The 18,677-nt window shown below is 40.8% G+C and overlaps 1 protein-coding gene and 1 non-coding gene across 2 annotated transcripts; one reads left to right on the top strand and one right to left on the bottom strand.

Moving 5' to 3' along the window:
* Positions 1-5,226: 5,226 nt before the first annotated feature.
* Positions 5,227-5,332, top strand: LOC122022108. The gene has a single exon (XR_006122848.1). It is a non-coding gene; the product is annotated as a small nucleolar RNA R71 (small nucleolar RNA).
* Positions 5,333-5,423: 91 nt separating this feature from the next.
* LOC122019218 lies at positions 5,424-8,496 on the bottom strand. Its single transcript, XM_042576711.1, has 4 exons — positions 8,084-8,496; positions 7,598-7,925; positions 7,271-7,432; positions 5,424-5,576 (listed from the first exon to the last, which is right to left on the bottom strand). Exons 1-4 carry the CDS (start codon positions 8,494-8,496, stop codon positions 5,424-5,426), a joined length of 1,056 nt encoding a protein of 351 aa, XP_042432645.1.
* Positions 8,497-18,677: the final 10,181 nt, after the last annotated feature.

The raw sequence follows: 18,677 nt of genomic DNA on the forward strand, positions 1-18,677 counted from the left end.
TAATTATGCTTTAAACCTAATTCTCTCCATATTGGGTTAACAAAAAGAGTGTAGCTCGGCTGGTCGGCTGCGTCCAGTTAGGTCGGGTTCGACCCGAGGTCACGGGTTCGAGCTTCGATTTTGACAAATTTTTTGCCAACTTTCTTTCGTTTTGTAAAAATATCAAACGACCTCCAAAAATACGTAAACGTACTCTAAAAATTCCTAAAAATCTCTAGAATATTTTAAAAGTATTTCCAAATATTTTTATGGACTTTTAAAACTCGAAATAGGGAAAATTAGGTCATTACAATTAGTTTGTTCATGAAGTTCAAATTCACTAAACAATTCATCTAATTTTAAGGAAGACAAATCCTTGGAGACTTTGTAGGCATCTACCATTGATGCCCACAATGTGCTCCTAGGAAATGAATTAAAAGCATACCTTATGATATCCCTATTTTCTACCTTCTGCCCGATTCCGTGAAGGGAGTTAAGGATATCTTAGATTCTTGCGTGTAGTGAACTCGTCGTCTCGCCTTCCTGCATTTTTAAATTGTATAGTTTATTAAGTAACAAATCACGCTTACTTACCTTGGTTTCTGAGGTGCCCTCGTGAAGTTCGATCAGTTTCTCCCACAGCTCCTTTGTGGAAGAGAACGGGCCGACTCTGTTGAGCTCTTCCTTGGTAAGATCGCACTGGAGGGTGCAGGTGGCTTTGGCATCGGCTTCCACCTTTTTGATAAGAGATGGTTCCCAATTTTCGCAAGATGTAGGTGTGCCGTCTTCATCAGTTGGCAATCGTAGTCCCGTCATGACTATCATGCAGGTGTCGAACTGGGTTTTAAGATATATCTCCATTTGCCCCTTCCAATACCCAAAGTCTTCTCCGGAGAATAGTGGGGGACGAACAGTGTTATATCCTTCTTGTTGGGCCATTTAGATCTGGAAAAACGAAAACAAGAAGATCTATTCCAAGACTGAGTCTTGGATTAGTAGTGCGAGAAGAAGGAAAAAAAATGAGCTCAAGTGGTATTGACCAACTTTGAGCAACACCGATTTGAAAAGAATTAGAATTTTAGCTACTAAGCTAATTTCTAATTGACTCCGAAAAACAAATGCCACGAAAAAAAATGTTTTGAATGGTGGTTGCACCAATTCAAAACAACCCCACTCTGATACCAATTGTTGGATCGAGAAGTGCTAGAGGGGGGTGAATAGCGCTCGTGGCTATTTCGTTTGATTATCGGAAAACTATCGGAGTAACTAAAACACAGCGGAATAAAATAAATAAACACAGAGACACAAAGGAATTTACTTCATTCGGAGCCTAAGGCAACTCCTACTCGAAGGCCCGTGATCCTTGATCGCTTCCGGTGGGCAACAACTATAAGCTCGATAAGAATTACAAACTAATTACAATGAAAATATTATAACAACTTTATACCGACAACTAAGGAAGAAGAAAACAGAGCTCCGGGTCGTCGGGAGGTTGATGCAACACTTCTGGATCATGTCGTTAGCAGCTAGATGCAAAGAAATCGCTTGGAAGTTGATGTTTTGAAGTGCTGGTCGAAACCCCCTTATAAAGGGTGTTCAAGGCGCCTTGAAGGTTGTTCAAGGCGCCTCCATGCTGCCGAGTCCTCCGCGTGGATCAAACTTGAACTGGTCAAAGTTCATCTGCTTAAGGCGCCTTATACCCTACCCAAGGCACCTTCCAAGGCGCCTTATACTCCCTTCAAGGCGTCTCCATGGATGCTTCATAGTCAGGTCAGCTTTTGCACCCGAGGTGCCTCCAAGCTCCATGGAGGCGCCTCGGACACTGTTCATCCGAGGGAAAACTTCATTATTTTGTACCTGCAAGACATGTTAGTCCCAAACAATATCCTACAACACAAAGTTAGCATAAAACAATAGTATGAATATGACAAAGAATGTTATGACAGTCTCCGGACTGTCCGGGTCTGACTTCGGATTTTCGTCCGGAAACCCTAGGTCGACCCAACGCCTACTGTTCCCTCTATGGGGAACGCGTCCTCACCTACTCCACTCAGGAGATTTACCTGCTGCCAGTGCGATCCTCCAGATCGACTGGACTTTTGCTCAGCACTCGACACTTCCGGACTTTCTGCTGGACATCCGCTTCCCGGCTAGTCCAGTCTTTCACCTGGTTCGCGACACCAGGACTTCCACCTAGGGTTACCACCCCCTAGGACTTTTGCCTGAAGTCATCGATCTGCCAAGACTTTCCGCATATGGTTACCACCCCCTATGACCTAGGGTTACCACCCCCTAGGGTTTTCCCTTTGCCTAACCGCAGCTAGGACTTTCCTGAAACACTCATTCAACATGTTAGATAACAACAAGACTTAACTTTGAACCCTTTGCCATTATCAAAACTTGGGTTCGATCGTCGGATGCTTCCCGCACCAACATAATCTCCATCTAACTGCCCTTTGTGTGTGACCCTATAGGTTCTTGTAATGTTGGCGATGCTCCTAAACCCATTTAGAAACATAAGCAATGAGCGGTATCTAGCAACACATCATTACTACCCAAGTTACAAGAATGTTGAGATCCAACATCACCATTGTGACTACTAATTGTGAGTCTCACAATATGTGACAATGTCCTTCTATCCTTGATATCTAAATTGATCAATTGAGCCATAGACCGTGTCATCCTCTAATCAATCTATGTCTTGAACTCCAAGTAGACTTACTCTAATCAAATGAGCTCAATATCTCATATTGACTCATTTGGGCATGGTCATGCACTTAGTGGTCTCACTCTATCAAGAATCATGATATCACTTCCGTCATATAGGAGGGATAGATCCCATCTATATCACTCACATCCCTCTGCATAATTTGTTACATACCCAGTAGTCGCCTTTATAGTCCACCCATTTACGTGTGACGATTGACGAAGCCAAAGTATGCAACTCCTTATGTAGGGAACCATGGTGACTTCAGGTCCAAGGATTGATAGTCATACTAATAGTCACATGAGAAAATATATGACACTCATATAACGATCCATGATACTTTCTCATGGCGGGTCATTCAGTATACATTCTCCAATGCATACCCATGTGTCAACTTGATATCTAATATCCATGACTTGTGAGATCAAGTCATCGAGTTGACTTACATGCTAGTCTCATCGCTTTAACATTGTTCCTGAATGTTAATACTTGACTAGGAATAATTAAGAGTAGTGTTCTCTATATCATCTCATTATCAATTCAACCAATCGATTGATATAGATAAGAATCTTCTACTCAATGACGCTATTATACTCAGTTATTTGGCACCAATACAAGTAAGTATAATAGCCATAAAGAAATTCCTTTATAAATATAGAAATATGATACATCGAGTCTATACAACAATCATCACATGATCGGCTCTAGGGCTCTCACTAACAGACTAAACCCATGGAAGCAACGGCTCTCCTCCAAGGGTTAATGCTCCAGTCTGCTCCTTCAGTTTCACTCGTGCAGGAAAAATGTACTTCTTGTTGCTCGCTGGAGGGGAACTCTCATGGACACTACACTCCTCGACTTTGTGTATGTTGATTTGCTAGAATTGCCCTGAGAAGAGGGGTTGCAGATGGAGGAGTCAGATAAGTCAAACTCGATCTTTTCTTTGCCGATCTCCAAGGATAATCTGTGACTTTTTGCATCGATGATGGCTGCCGCTGTGGCAAGAAATGGTCTTCCAAGGATGATCGGTATCTTGGGGTCTTCCTCCATATCCAAGATAATGAAATATGTGGGAACTATACACCCATCCACTTCTACTGGCACGTCTTCCACTATTCCCATCGGGTATCTACATGAATGGTCAGCTAGTTGCAGTGTCATAGTGGTCAGTTTAATGTTCTAGAGGTCCAGCTTCTTGCATAAAGAGTACGGAAGTAGGCTAACGCTAGCTCCCAAGTCGCAGAAAGCTCTCAGTATCAGTTCAGATCCAATCTTGCACGGTATGGAGAAACTTCTTGGATCCTGAAGCTTTGGTGGAGAATTTGCCTTAAGGAGAGCGCTACAATTCTCTGTTAACGCTACGGTCTCGTAGTCGACCTTCTGCCTCCTGTTAGATAAGATGCCCTTTAAGAACTTTGTGAACTTCGGCATTTGGTGTAGTGCATCTATCAGTGGTACTTCTATACAAATCTCCTTGATCTTCTTCATGAATCGGTTGAACTCTTCATCCTTCTGGGAGGTTATCAATTTCTGAGGGAAGGGAATCATCTGATTCTGTGGGGGAACTTGAAGAGTTTCTTCAACCTTTTTAGTAGTCTCCTCTCCATCCCTGTTTTGAGTCTGATTGGGCATTAAGAGAGAGGGCTCCTTCTCTGAGTCAGGTTCCTTCTGGGTAATGATTTAGGGGTCTCCCACAATACGTCCGCCCCTCAGCTCAATGCGGTTGCAATGTTCCACTGGATTTATATCTAGCTTCCCTGGAAATGTTCCTTGTGCTCTTGAAATAGATTGGATTATCTGGGCTATCTGGTTGTCTTGCATCTTTTAGTGCTTCTCAGAATTCTCCATTCTTTGAGTTAACAGCTTAATCTCATTCTTCATCTCCTTTTGCTCTGAGAGGACTTCTTCAAGCATCTTTTCAATTCTGGACAATTGTGAAGGTTGCTGTTGAAAAGTTTGTTGTCCAGCTGAGTAGTTTTGCTGCCCAAGTGAGTAGTTCTGTTGTCTAGGTTGATAGCTCTATTTTTATGGCCCTTGATCCTGATTGTTCCGGTACAAGAAGTTTGGGTGATTCCTCCAACCTGGATTGTATGTATTGGAGTATGGATTATTTTGTCTTTGGTTGTAGCTAACTATTGCATCACACTACTCAAGTTGGTTTATCTGTGCTTGTATTGGCCCTAGGGTATCTTGAGCATGATCCGTACTTTCGTAGATTTCACAAACACAAACTATCGCATTGCCAGTGTTGTTGTTGTTTCCCATGGCCTCAAATTTCTTGGTCAGAGCGTCCAGCTTTGCAGACATGAGAGTGACTGCATCCATGTCGAATTTCCCTAACGCTTTTATTGGGTTCCCTGAGAAAGAACCACCAAATCTTTCTGATGCCCACTGATGGTGATTTTGTCACATTCTCAATGATCTCTTCAGCTTCATCAAGGTTCTTGTTCATCAGTGCTCCTCCTGCTGCAGAATCGAGGGATACCTTTGTGTGATAGTTGATTCCATTATAGAAGGTGTGCAGGACCAACCATTTCTCAAGGTCATAATGGGGGCACTGTCTCAGCATGCTCTTGAATATGTCCCAGGCTTCAAATAATGATTCTTAGTCTATCTGTTTAAAGCTTGCGATCAAATTTCTCATGTGGGCAGTTTTGCTTAGTGGATAGAATTTGTCTAGGAATTTCTGTTCACACTGCTCCCAAGATGTAATGTTGTTTGCTGGAAGGGAATTTAGTCATTGCTTGGCTCTGTCTTTCAGGGAGAATCCAAAGAGCAATAACCTTACTGATTCTGGAGGAAATTCGTTCACTTTCATGGAGCCGCATATCTCGTAGAAAAGTTCCAAGTGGTGGTTTGGATCATCATGCGGTCCTCCACCGAATTGATTCTGCTGAACCATATGAATTACTACAGGCTTGATCTCAAAGTTGTTAGCTTCGATTGGCGGTCGAGTGATGCTAGACCGAACCCCTCGTGCATAAGGTGCTGCATAATCCTTTAATAATTTATCAGCCATCTCTTAGGACTCCTATGCTGCTTGGAATGTCTTCTGTAGGTTTCTTCTCCTCAGGAAAGTCCTATCAATCTCTGGATCAAACGGTAGGAGTTATCTTGAAAGGGTTGCTCTTCGCATGCAAAAATAAAATATGGACTATAGTAAAGGCGAGAAATGCAATAATGTTATTTTTGGTATTTTTAATAGAAATACAGAAAGTAAAGAAAAACAAGAGTAAAATTATTTATCTCTAAATACAAACGAAAGTAAAGATAAAGGAAAAGAAAACAAAGCTTAGTCTAATCTAGTGTGACTATCACCAATGTTATAGACGCAGCCCCCGGCAACGGCGCCAAAAACTTATTATGATTCTGCAAGTGTACGGATTCGTCGTCAGTAATATAAAAGATTGTCGAACCCACAAGGATTGGTTATAAGCACTAGTGAAGGCACACTTAGGATTAGCTACACTATCGATGATTGTAAGTAATCTAAGAGAAAAGATCGGAAAGTGAGGAATGAGAACTAGCAATGAGAGGAAATCAACCTGGATAATGAAGAGTTCTATGAGTTCGGTTTCATTATGGTAGTATTGATGTTTCTCATACTATCCTATACTCATTGTCCTTCGGCATGCATTCGCCGGAAGCTAAAGCAACTATCTTTGAGCGCCAGACAAAGACAATTCCTACGAAATCCTGTCATGGTTAACACCTGTCACTAGGATGGCTCGGTAGATCACAAGGACACGACTCTTACTGATGTTATCAAAGATAGAATTAAGAAGCTAGGTTTGGTCTCTTACTTCCTTGCAAAGGAGTCACCTCTTCTTTCGAGAAAGTACCTTAGATGTCCGTGAACGGGTTACCCCTATCACTAGGGCCCCTCGGGTGTACGATCTAAGATATCCCCTCTACGATGTTGGCAATTCCTGCACAATCAATCAACACGACAAAGAGATCGAGGAATCGAAACAAAACAAGCGAAATCATTCAATGAATATAAACATGTTATGAGTTTTACATCAAACCAATCCACAATTACTCGCTCGTCCTAGAACAAAGACTCTACTCCATAGACGCTAGAGAAGAGCCTGAAGACATGGTGAATCTAAACATGCAATCCTCAAAAACAAAGAGAGAAAGAAGAAGTATACTTATCCAATGACGATGAGTGATCTCCGGATTCAATCCTTTGCTTCTGGAGTTGAGGTGATGATGGAAGGTCGCTAGATCGATGTCCTGGACGGCATGGAGCGGCACCCGAATGAATCTCCTCTTCACAGCTCGCCTCCCGGCTCCCCCCCACCCTCGGAAAAGGGGTTAAAACCCCTTTTATAAGCATGCTTAGCTAACACAGGTTGGGTCCACAAGTAATCTTTTAATTCTTGAAATGTGTTGTCACATTCTTCATCCCACTAAAATTTATTGGCCTTCCGAAGTATCTTGAAGAAGTGGAAACTTCGGTAGGCTGATCGAGAGATGAAGCGGAATAATGCAGTGATTCGCCCGGTCAATCTTTGAGCTTCTTTCATATTGCGTGGGAGCTTCTTTCATATTGCGTGGGAGCTTCATATCCTAGATTACTCGAACTTTATTGGGATTTGCTTCTATCCCTCGCTCTATCTCCATATAGCCCAGGAACTTGCCACTTCTGGCTCCAAACAAGCACTTGCCAGGATTGAGCTTGCGTCCATACTGTCTTAAGGTTCGACATGTCTCCTCTATATCTCTGCACAAATCAACAACCTGAGGAGATTAAATCAAAATGTCATCCACATATACCTCCATATTTCTTCCTATCTGTTTCCGAAAGACTTTGTTCATAAGCCTCTGATAGGTCGCTCCTACATTATTTAGTCCAAAAAGCATAACCCTATAACAATAGGTACCTTCAGCTGTAATAAAACTAACCTTTTCCTGGTAGTCTTTAGCGAGAGGTACTTGATGATAGCCCTGGTAGGCATCCAGCATACAAATGTACTCGCATCCGGCGGTAGAGTCCACCACTTGATCAATGCGAGACAAAGGATAGTAATCTTTTGGGCAAGCCTTGTTAAGGTCCTGGAAGTCAATACACACTCTCCACTTATTTCCTGGTTTAGGTACCAGGACGACATTGGCCAACCAGTTAGGATATTGTACCTCCCGAATATATCCCGCCTCCAGTAGCTTATCCACTTCTTCCTTGATGATCTTGTTCTGGTCGGCTCCAAAGTCTCTTTTCTTTTGCTTGACAAGCCTAGCATCAGAATAAACATGTAATGAATGTTCCATTACTAGAGGAGAAATACATGTGACCTCCTTGGGAGTCCATGCAAACACATCGCTATTTTGTCTTAAACACTGTATCAGCTCAGTCTTGAGTGGAAGGTCTAAGTCAGCCGCCACATAAGTTACAGCTTCTGGTCACCCGCCTGTATTTGTACTTCCTCCTTTTCTTCATATATCAAATTGGGTGGTTTCTCCTGGATAGCATTAACTTCCATCCTCTGAGCTTTGCGGGCGACATTAGCCTCTGTTCGAATGATCTCCACATAGCATTTCTGTGCGAGTAATTGATCTCCACGGACTTCCCCCACTTGATCATCAACAGGGAACTTCACCTTCTGGCAAAAAGTAGAAACGATCGCCCGAAACTCGTTCAAGGTCGGCCGACCCAGTATAACGTTATATGCAGAAGGCGCATCCACCACCATGAAATAGGATCTCCTGGTTCTCATTAGGGGCTTCTCCCCTAAGGAAACGGTCAGTTTTATCTGGCCGAGTAGTTGTACTTCATTGCCCGTGAAACCATAAAGAGGGGTCACCATGGGTTGGAGCTCGCTCGGATCTATCTGCAACTGGTCAAAAGCTTTTTTGAAAATAATATTGACAGAGCTACCAGTATCAATGAAAGTATGGAAATATAATAGCTAGCTATGACAGCTTTTATTATCAGAACGTCATCATGGGGTACTTCTACCCCCTCCAAATCTTTAGAACCAAAATTAATCTCTAGTCCCGCTGCTTTTTCTGTACTGCATCCTACTGCATGGATCTGCAATCACCGAGCGTGTGACTTCCTCGCCCGATTAGAATTGCCATCAGTAGGTCCGCCCATTATCATATTAATATTTCCTCGGGCGGCATTGCTCCAGTTTTCCTCCTGTCGTGCAATCGCTATCTCGAGCTGTACTGGTTCGGGTGCCCGAAATGGCCCACCTAGCAATTGCAATGCCCCCTGTTGTGTCTTAGTCGCCTAATATTCCCGCTTAAGTGGACTATTTTACCTTTGGTAGGGTTGTCAGTTGGGAGATTGTCGGCGATAACGATTGTTATTTGTCCTCTAGTTCCTCAAGGTGAAGTAATCTTTAGTGTAATGAGTACCTGATATATGATAGGTACACCATCTTTAGGGGACTCCTTGTGGCATCTCCACATGCTGGACTGCTTGAGGTCTTTGCTGCAAGAATCCTCCAATGAAGCACCAATGAAAGAAAAACACAAGGGGAACATGGTGACTAGTGATAGTTCTCCTGAGAGAATTGTTACTCCATTCTCTCAGAGGGTTCTTGATGATCCATTTCCAAAGCGCTATCAGAATCTAAATATCGGAGAGTACTCTCGGCCGGTATTCTAAACTCGATCGGTTATTTATACCCAACCAGGACTTTACTATTATAAATATGTCAGAAATCGTTCAAGGTTGAAGACCTTTATGCTCAATCTACTTTTCATACTCGGACGGTCTATTAAGCCCGATCGGTCATACCTTATCGATCGAGATTAACCAGTCGGGCGTATAAAAGCATTATTGCCCGGTAGCCCTTCCTTCGATCGGTCATATACTAAGGGTTGTGCGAGACTAAATGCTTCTGTGTTCGGCCGGTCTATTGAGCTCGGTCGGTCATACCTGTTGGGATTGATGGTCTCGGCTAGAGAGGGGGGGAGTGAATAGCTGCCCCAAATCGTTCGCATTTCTTTCTACAAACTAGGGTTAGCGCAGCGGAAATAAGAACAAGAAACGAAAACAAGAAGATCAAACCTCAACGCGTCGATGTAACGAGGTTCGGAGATAAACTCCTACTCCTCGGCGTGTCCGTAAGGTGGACGAGCCCTATCAATCCGTCGGTGGATGAGTCCCCGGAGAACCGGCTAATAATCACTCCTTCTGGGTGGAGAAACCTCGCCACAAAGTTTTGCAAAAGCAATACAAGAAGGAGTATACAGCAAGAAGCAAAATACAATACAACTGTAAAACCTTCGCTTACTTGCCTTCTCTTCGACTGGATGAAGCAGCAGCTTCAAGCGACGCCTACAACAGCAGGAACCCAGCCGAAGGAAGCTCACGCGAAACTTTGGAGAAGAACTTGCAGCAGCAAGAAGAAGAAGCAGAAGCTTCGTAGCAGAAGAAGAAAAAGAGTTTCAGAGAGTTCAAAGCACTTTTTTTCTGTAGCAGCCCTCGATCTCCTTTATACCTGCAAAGCAGACCTGCAAAGCAGACCTGCAAAGCAGACAGCGAAGAAGACGGAGATACCCGTTGAGAGAGCCAACGGATATATCTGGACCGATCAGGACATATCCTGATCGGTCCAGGAAGACTCTGATCGGTCCTGGGGACCGATCAGATCTTCCTCTGATCAGTCCCCAGGACCGATCAGATCTTCCTCTGATCGGTCCCCAGGACCGATCAGAGCTTCCTCTGATCGGTCCAGGGACCGATCAGCATGCTATCTTCTTTTTCCTCCCGAACTTCTGTTCGCTTTCTGATCGGTCTGCAGACCGATCAGATGACAAATAGTAGCATACTGTTTGGTTACTGATCGATCACCAGACCGATCAGTTAACCGTGTATCACTGGATCGATCCACTGATCGATCCAGGTCTTGGTTTTTGCCCAAACCAAGTCCTACACCTTCCAAATCAATATCTGGTCAACCTTTACCTATTGGTATCTTATGCTTAGCATCCGGTCACTCCCTTGACTTGCTAAGCCTCCCCACCAAGTGTCCGGTCAATCCCTTTGACCCACTTGGACTTTTCTTTTCGTGTCAAGTATCCGGTCACTCCCTTGACCTACTTGACCTTCTCAACACCAGATGTCCGATCACCCTTGATCTATCTGGATTTCCCTTGCCCGGCTTCACTCACCAGGACTTTCACCTAGCTTCACTCACTAGGATTTTCACCTGGCTTCACTCACCAGGATTTCCAATCTGCCCGGCTTCACTCACCAGGACTTTCCCACTGCCTGGCTTCACTCACCAGGATTTCCAATCTGTCTGGCTTCACTCACCAGGACTTTCCCACTGCCTGACTTCACTCACCAGGACTTTCCCTTTCACCTAGCTTCACTCACTAGGATTTTCACCTGGCTTCACTCACCAGGATTTCCAATCTGCCTGGCTTCACTCACCAGGACTTTTCCGTCTGCCTGGCTTCACTTACCAGGACTTTCCACATCCGGTCCAGAGAACGAGCTACCGAGTCCTCTCTGACCACAGTTCGGAGAACGAGCTACCGAGCCCTCTCCTACTTCGTCAGGTCCAGAGAACGAGCTACCTAGCCCTCTCTGACCTAGTCCGGAGAACGAGCTTCCGAGCCCTCTCCGACTTCCACTTGCCAAGTTCCCATACTTGGACTTTTCCCGTGTCAGGTCAACTCACCTCGGGTCAACCAGGTCAACCTAGACCTAAGGTTGCACCAACAATCTCCCATCAAAATACAACTCTTCTGGTTTTGTCAAACATCAAAATACAACTCGAGTCAGGTCAACTCGAGTCGGGTCAACCAGGTCAACCTTGACCTAAGGTTGCACCAACAATCTCCCCCTTTTTGATGTTTGACAATACCTTTTAAGTTAGGCTAATCCAATAGCCTCAACTTTCCTCATGCCACTAGGTAATGAAACATAAGTTACAACCTTACATTCTCCTTCTAAGAAGGCAACCTCCTTCTTAGATAATGAAGGCCTAACTTAAACCCTTCATTCTCCCCCTATTGGCACACATCAACAAACTCTCCCCCTGAAGAGTAAGTTATCGTTGTTCACAACTTCACTCGTCGTGATCAACAAACTCTCCCACTAACTCCAATGTTCTTCCTTGAACATTCTCTAGACATTCTTCCCCTTTTTGACACACATCAAAAGGAGTGAATCAAGGTCAAGAGTTTCTTCCTAATGAAAGTCCCATACCTTTCATTGAAACTCTTAATTTCCCCCTGGACACTAGAGTCAACACTCAACTTAGTGATAATCTCATATCACTCAAGTCTTTAGGAGTAAAAACTCCCCCTAAAAGTCAACTTCCCCTTGACTAATAGGTAAAACTCTCCCTAAAGGTCAACTCCCCCTTGACCATTGCACCAACAATATCTTGGAGAGTTTCAAGCCTTTAGAAATCCAAAACACTAACTCCTAGCTGAAATTTCAGACAAAACAGTCGAAAAATCAGCATTTGGCACGCCCTGATCGGTCACCGGACCGATCAGGCCTTCCCTAGATCGGTCACAGTGATCGATCTGCTGGTTGCTACTCGGAAAACCTAGAGGTTCCACTGTACAAAAATTTTTTACAAAGGTCTGAACCTTTTCCTAGCTACCATGTGTTCTTTTAAATTAAATTTTGGATCGCCTGCGGAACTTAACACGTTTGATCCAAAACTTAATCTATTCGTTCTTTTAGGTTTTGACTTGGGTCTCCTGCGGAACTTAACACGTTCGACCCAAATCACCTTAAGTTATTAATTCCATTAAATATTAATTTCCATAATTGGTTCCCAGTACTGACGTGGCGAGGCACATGGCCTTCTTGGATATGGGAGCAACCACCACCGACTAGACAAAACCTTTTATAGAAAGTAATATTTAATTTCCTAAAATAACTTTAGGTTAACCGAAAAGAACAATCAAATCACAAGGAAAAGAAAAAACAAAAGAACACAACATCGAAAAACATATTCGAAATTCTAGAATCGTAAGCCTCTTGTATTTGGTATTATTTCCATAAATAACTAGCATGATGCGGAAAGGAAAAATTATTAGTTATACCTTCTAAAAGACCTCTTGATCTTCTACCGTATTCCTCTTCTAACCTCGGACGTTGTGTGGACAACGATCTTCTGAGATGAGAACCACCAAGCACCTTCTTCTTCCTTACAAGTTTCGGCCACCACAATTCTCCAAGAGAAGTAGAGGTCCGGCCACCACCACCAAGCTCCAAGGGATGCAAGAAACAAAACCACCTTTCTCTCCTTCTTCTCCTAGCTAGAACCGGCCACCATCAAGAGCTCCAAGAGAGGTTGTCGCGGCCATAAGAAGAAGAGAAGAGGAAGAAGCTAGGGTCGGCCACCAAGGAGGAAAAGAGAGGAGAAGAATAATAGAGTTGATCACCCGTGAAGGCACCTCTACCCCCTCTTTTATAATCCTTGGTCTTGGCAAATAAGGAAATTTTAAAAAATTCCTTAATTCTTTTGTCATAAAAAAGAAAAATTATTTTACTTAAAAAACAATTTTCTTCTTTTAATAATAATGACCGGCCACTTCTAATTCCCCAAAACAAGGAAAATTTAATTCACACAAGAATTAAAACTTCCTAATTTGTTTCTAGAAATTTATAAAAATTTCTCCAATAATTTTTATCCCTTCATGATTGGTTAATAAAAAGGAAATTAAAATTCTTCTTTTAAACATGTGGATAATTTCCAAAAGGAAAGTTATCTCTAAAAATTAAAATCTCTTTTCAATCTACAAATAAGGAAAGATATCAAATCTTTTCTTAATCTTTTGTAGAAACTAATAAAAGAGAATATTTAATTTTTAAACTTCTCTTTTAAATTATTATCATGGTTAAAAAGAAAAGTTTTTCTTAAAAATAAAATCTCCTTTCAATCTACAAATAAGGAAAGATTTCAAATCTTTTCTTAATCTTTTGTAGAAAGCTATAAAAGGAAAGATTTAAATTTCAAACTCTCTTTTAAAACCATGATATCCACATAAGAAATAATTTTAATAAAAATCCCTTTTTAATATGATGTGGCTGGCCACCTAAGCTTGGGCTCCAAGCAATTGGCCGGCCACCTTAAGGCTCAACCTTTAGGCTTGGCTGGCCCTAAGCTTGAGCTTCAAGCTTAGCTTGGCCGGCCCCTATTGGTTGGGTAAGAAGGTGGGTATGTGGTGGGTATAAATCTCTATATACAAAAGACTACGATAGGGACCGAGAGGAGGAATTGGTTTTGGTCTCCCGATGAAATTAAGCTTCCCATGTTCGCCCCGAACACACAACTTAATTCCATCAATAATAATTCATTCCACTAAAGAACTATTATTGAACTACCGCACCAATCCCAAATTACATTTTGGGCTCCTTCTTATTATGAGTGTGTTAGTCTCCCTGTGTTTAAGATATCGAATGTCCACTAATTAAGTGAGTTACTGACAACTCATTTAATTAATATCTTAGTCCAAGAGTAGTACCACTCAACCTTATCATCATGTCGGACTAGGTCCACCTGCAGGGTTTAACATGACAATCCTTATAAGCTCCTCTTGAGGACATTATCAACCTAGTATCTCTAGGACACAGTTTCCTTCTATAATCAACAACACACACTATAAGTGATACCATTTCCCAACTTATCGGGCTTATTGATTCATCGAACTAAATCTCACCCATTGATAAATTAAAGAAATAAATATCAAATATATGTGCTTGTTATTATATTAGGATTAAGAGCACACACTTCCATAATAACCGAGGTCTTTGTTTCTTTATAAAATCAGTATAAAAGAAACGACCTCAAATGGTCCTACTCAATACACTCTAAGTGTACTAGTGTAATTATACAGTCAAGATAAACTGATACCTAATTACACTACGACCTTCTAATGGTTTGTTCCATTCCATTTTGGTCGTGAGCTACTGTTTATAATTTATAAGGTACTGATAACATGATCCTCTGTGTGTGACACCACACACCATGTTATCTACAATATAAATTAATTGAACAACTACATTTATCATAAATGTAGACATTTGACCAATGTGATTCTTATTACTAGATAAATGTTTATACCAAAAGCTAGGCTTTTAGTATACACCCTAACAATCTTCCACTTATACTAAAAGACTAAGCTGCCATATCTGCTGCCATATATCTGATTCCTAACCCTTCAACATGTCCATCAAAAGCTCTTGCCTTAAGGACCTCGGTGGAAGGATCTATAGGTACTCACCTGATGCAATCTAGGCAGCAACAACTTCTCCTCGTTTATACGATTTCTCGTATTGGGTGGTACTTGCGCTCTATTGTGTTTACTTGCCTTTATAGACTCATGGTTTCTTCGAGTTTGTTACTGCACCATTATTATTACAATAAATTGTAATAATCTTTGGACAAACTAGAAATCATATCTAAGTCTATCTTGAGGTAATTAAGTTATTCAGCTTTTATGGCTTCCTCAGAGGCTTGCCATATACTAAGCTTCTATGGTGGAGTCCAGAAAAACACCTATGCTTATCACTCTTCCATAGTTATGACTTTACCTCCTAAAGTAAACACAAAACCCCGAGGTTGACTTATTATTGTCCCTATCCGATTGGAAGTCAAAATCCATGCAACCCACAAGGACCAAATTAACTGTCTTGTAAGCTAGCATATAATCTCTAGTGCCTCTAAGGTACTACAATATATGCTTTACTGCAGTCCACTGTCCTTGTCCAGGGTTACTTTGATATCTGCTAACTATGCCTTTGGCAAAACAGATTTCTGATCTCGTACATAGCATACATTAGGCTTCCAACAGCCGTAGCATAAAGAACTGCCTTTATTTCCTTTATCTCCTTTAATGTCTACAGAGACATATCTTTAGATAAAGTTACTCCATCCTTAAAAAGTAAGAAACCTTTCGAGGAGTTTTGCATGCTTAAAACGAGCAAGGATTTTCCGATGTATCAAGCTTGGGATAAGTAAAATATATTTTTCTTTCGATCCCTTATAATTTTGATCTCAAAAATATATACATTCTCCCAAGTCCTTTATATCGAATTATTTGGACAACCATACCCTTACTTCTGACAACATTTTGATATTGTTTCCAACTACCAAAAATGTTATCTACGTATAGTACAAGAAATACCACCACGCTTCCATCACACCTTTTGTATACACAAGACTTATCCAGTTACTAAATAAATCCATAGATCTGGATTACTTTGATAAACCGAATGTTCCAAGACCTTGAAGCTTTGCCTCAGTCCATAGACTGATTGAGCTTTCACAAGATGCTCTTAGCCCTTTGCAATGAACCCTTCTGGTTGCTTTATATGGATGCTTTCTTCAAAACTTCCATTAAGGAATGTTGTCTTGACATCCTCTTGCCAAATAGATAAAAGAATTCGGATAAACTTAAGCATGACTATCAGTGAAAAAGTTTCCTTTTTCATCAAGCCTTGCTTCGAAAGTTACTACCTTTCTGTCTATCCCTCTTTTCCTATTATAGACCTTTTTATACCCAACGGCTTTTACACCATTTGGTGATTCTACAAGCTTCCAGATTTTATTAGAATACATATATTCTAATTCTTTTATTCATTACTCTTTGCCAAGATGCTGCATCTTTATCTTGGAGTGCTTCATCATATGACCGGAGATCAGGTTCATGCCCTCCAGGGATCGAGTCCAAAAACTCTCCCAAAACATGAACCTATTTAGGTTGCATAACAACCCTCCCACTACAATAAGACACTTTCTGTAATTGTGTATTAATTTGTGATACGTGTTGCAGTTTTCTTGTGGTATCTCATCTTGTACAGTTGGTACTAGGTTAGACATGTCCTTTATTATTTCCTTAAGAACAAATTTACTTATGAGCACGTGGTTCATTATATAGTCTAAAAAATCAGTCATTGATGCTAACAATGACCTTCTGATTTTTAAGACTATAAACCTACTTTTGTTTATCTAGGATAACTTACAAACAAGTGAACTCCTATCCAACTTATCATTGTCTCTCTTTAACATATGTGCTGGATTACCCGAATCCGAATATGCTTCAAAATAGGTTTTCACCTATTCAGCAATTCTATATGAGTAGAGAGTTCTAACTTGGAAGGTACTATGTTCACTTTCGTTATCAGAGTTTATCCTTAAAACAAATTTGGTAATTTTCTAAATAACTCATCATCTATCTAATTATTTCATAAGAGTCCTTTACCTTCTTTCTACTACACCATTCTGTTGGGGTGTACCAGGTGCAGTTAGTTGGGATTGAATCCCTACTTTTGATAAGTGACTCCTAAATTCTCCCAAGAGGTACTTGCCACTACGATCTTACCATAGTGACATTTACTTTAACATTTCTCCGCATCAGCCTTGTACTCTTTGAACTAATCAAAGTACTTAGTCTTGCGGTACATTAAGTAAATTTATTTGTATCTTGAATAGTTGTCTATAAAATAGATGAAATATTCAATACTACCTCTTGTCTGGATAGTCATAGGATCACACAAATCAGAATGAACCGATTTCAACATATCTTTGACTCTATACCCCTTGGACTTAAAAGCTTCTTGGTTATTTTCCTTCCAAGTAAGACTCGCAGGTTGGAAAGATTTCCACTACTAATGAGCCCAAAAGTTCATCAGCTACCAATGAATCCTACTTAAGTTAATATAACCTAGCCTTAGATGTCAAAGATATAATTGGTTCATTTTCGAAGGTTGCTTTCTCTTAAGTTAGAAGATGTGTTATTAATTTCCATTTGTTGCATCATGGGAGTTATTGGATTATAAATTGTCAACCAACATACCAGAATAGATAACTTGCCTATTTTTCTTGATAACAACTTTGTTATCAAAATAGACACAATATCTATTCTATAATAGTTTAGAAACTGAAATCAGGTTCTTTCTAAACTTAGTATGGAAAGACAATTCCTAATAATCCAAATTTTATTCCTATTAGAGAATAAACCTCTCCCACTGCAACAGTTGCTACTTTTGCAGTAGTGCCCATGTGGACGGTGTTTTTTTTTATTTTCATTTAGTTGTCGGGTTTCCTGGAACCCTGCAATGAATTGCAGACATGATCAGTGGCTCCCGTATCTACACACCAGGTACCGGTAGATAACTCCACTAAACATGTATCAACTAATGAATAAAATACACCTATATTGTTCTTAGTTCTAAGAGGACAGTCTACCTTAATGTCCAAATTCTATTTCCAATCAATTATAATTGGGACCACTAAGTCTTTCCTAGAGTATATCAGCTAGGGATTGACCATCTTCCTAAGAATCACAAAAATATTTGGTTAAGACCAACTCCTTAAAAATCCCCATGAATTTTGTATGCCACGTTAGTGTGGACGTATACAAATTCAAAGAGGAAATTTTATCATTTAATTTTATTATCTCGTCAACCTTACTTTATGACGAATAAAATTAATAGTTGGTCTATCTTTAATCAAATATTTGGTCAAGACTCTAAATTTAAAATAATATTGATTCCTCTAACAATACTATTTAAATTTACCAACACCTCAAAACACCGTGAATTTTGCATGCCACGTTAGTGTGGACGTATACAAAATCAACATTTGTAAGAGGAGGGTTTTACCCATTAACTATCTTGTCAACGTAACTTTATGACAAATAAAATTATCTCAAACACCGTTAATTTTGTATGCCACGTTAGTGTGGACGATACAAAATCAATCATTTGTAAGAGGGTTTTAACCCTTTAATTTTATTATCTTGTCAACCTAGTTTTATGACAAATTAATAGTTGGTTTCATTTGGTCACACAAATAATAGCAATGATCCGATGGGGAGGATACTATTAGATGTGTCTAAGTGTATACCATTACTTGACACTAAGTCCATTAATAAGATTATGCCCCTTCCGTTGGGGAAGATCACACGCTCTTAATTAACTTCCTATAGTCATCCAAAAATGGAAGTCTGTTCTAGTGATCCACAAACAAGCTCATCCATTATGGAGGAAGGCACTCAG

This window comes from Zingiber officinale, chromosome 9A, assembly GCF_018446385.1.
Source record: "Zingiber officinale cultivar Zhangliang chromosome 9A, Zo_v1.1, whole genome shotgun sequence".
Lineage (NCBI taxonomy): Eukaryota > Viridiplantae > Streptophyta > Magnoliopsida > Zingiberales > Zingiberaceae > Zingiber > Zingiber officinale.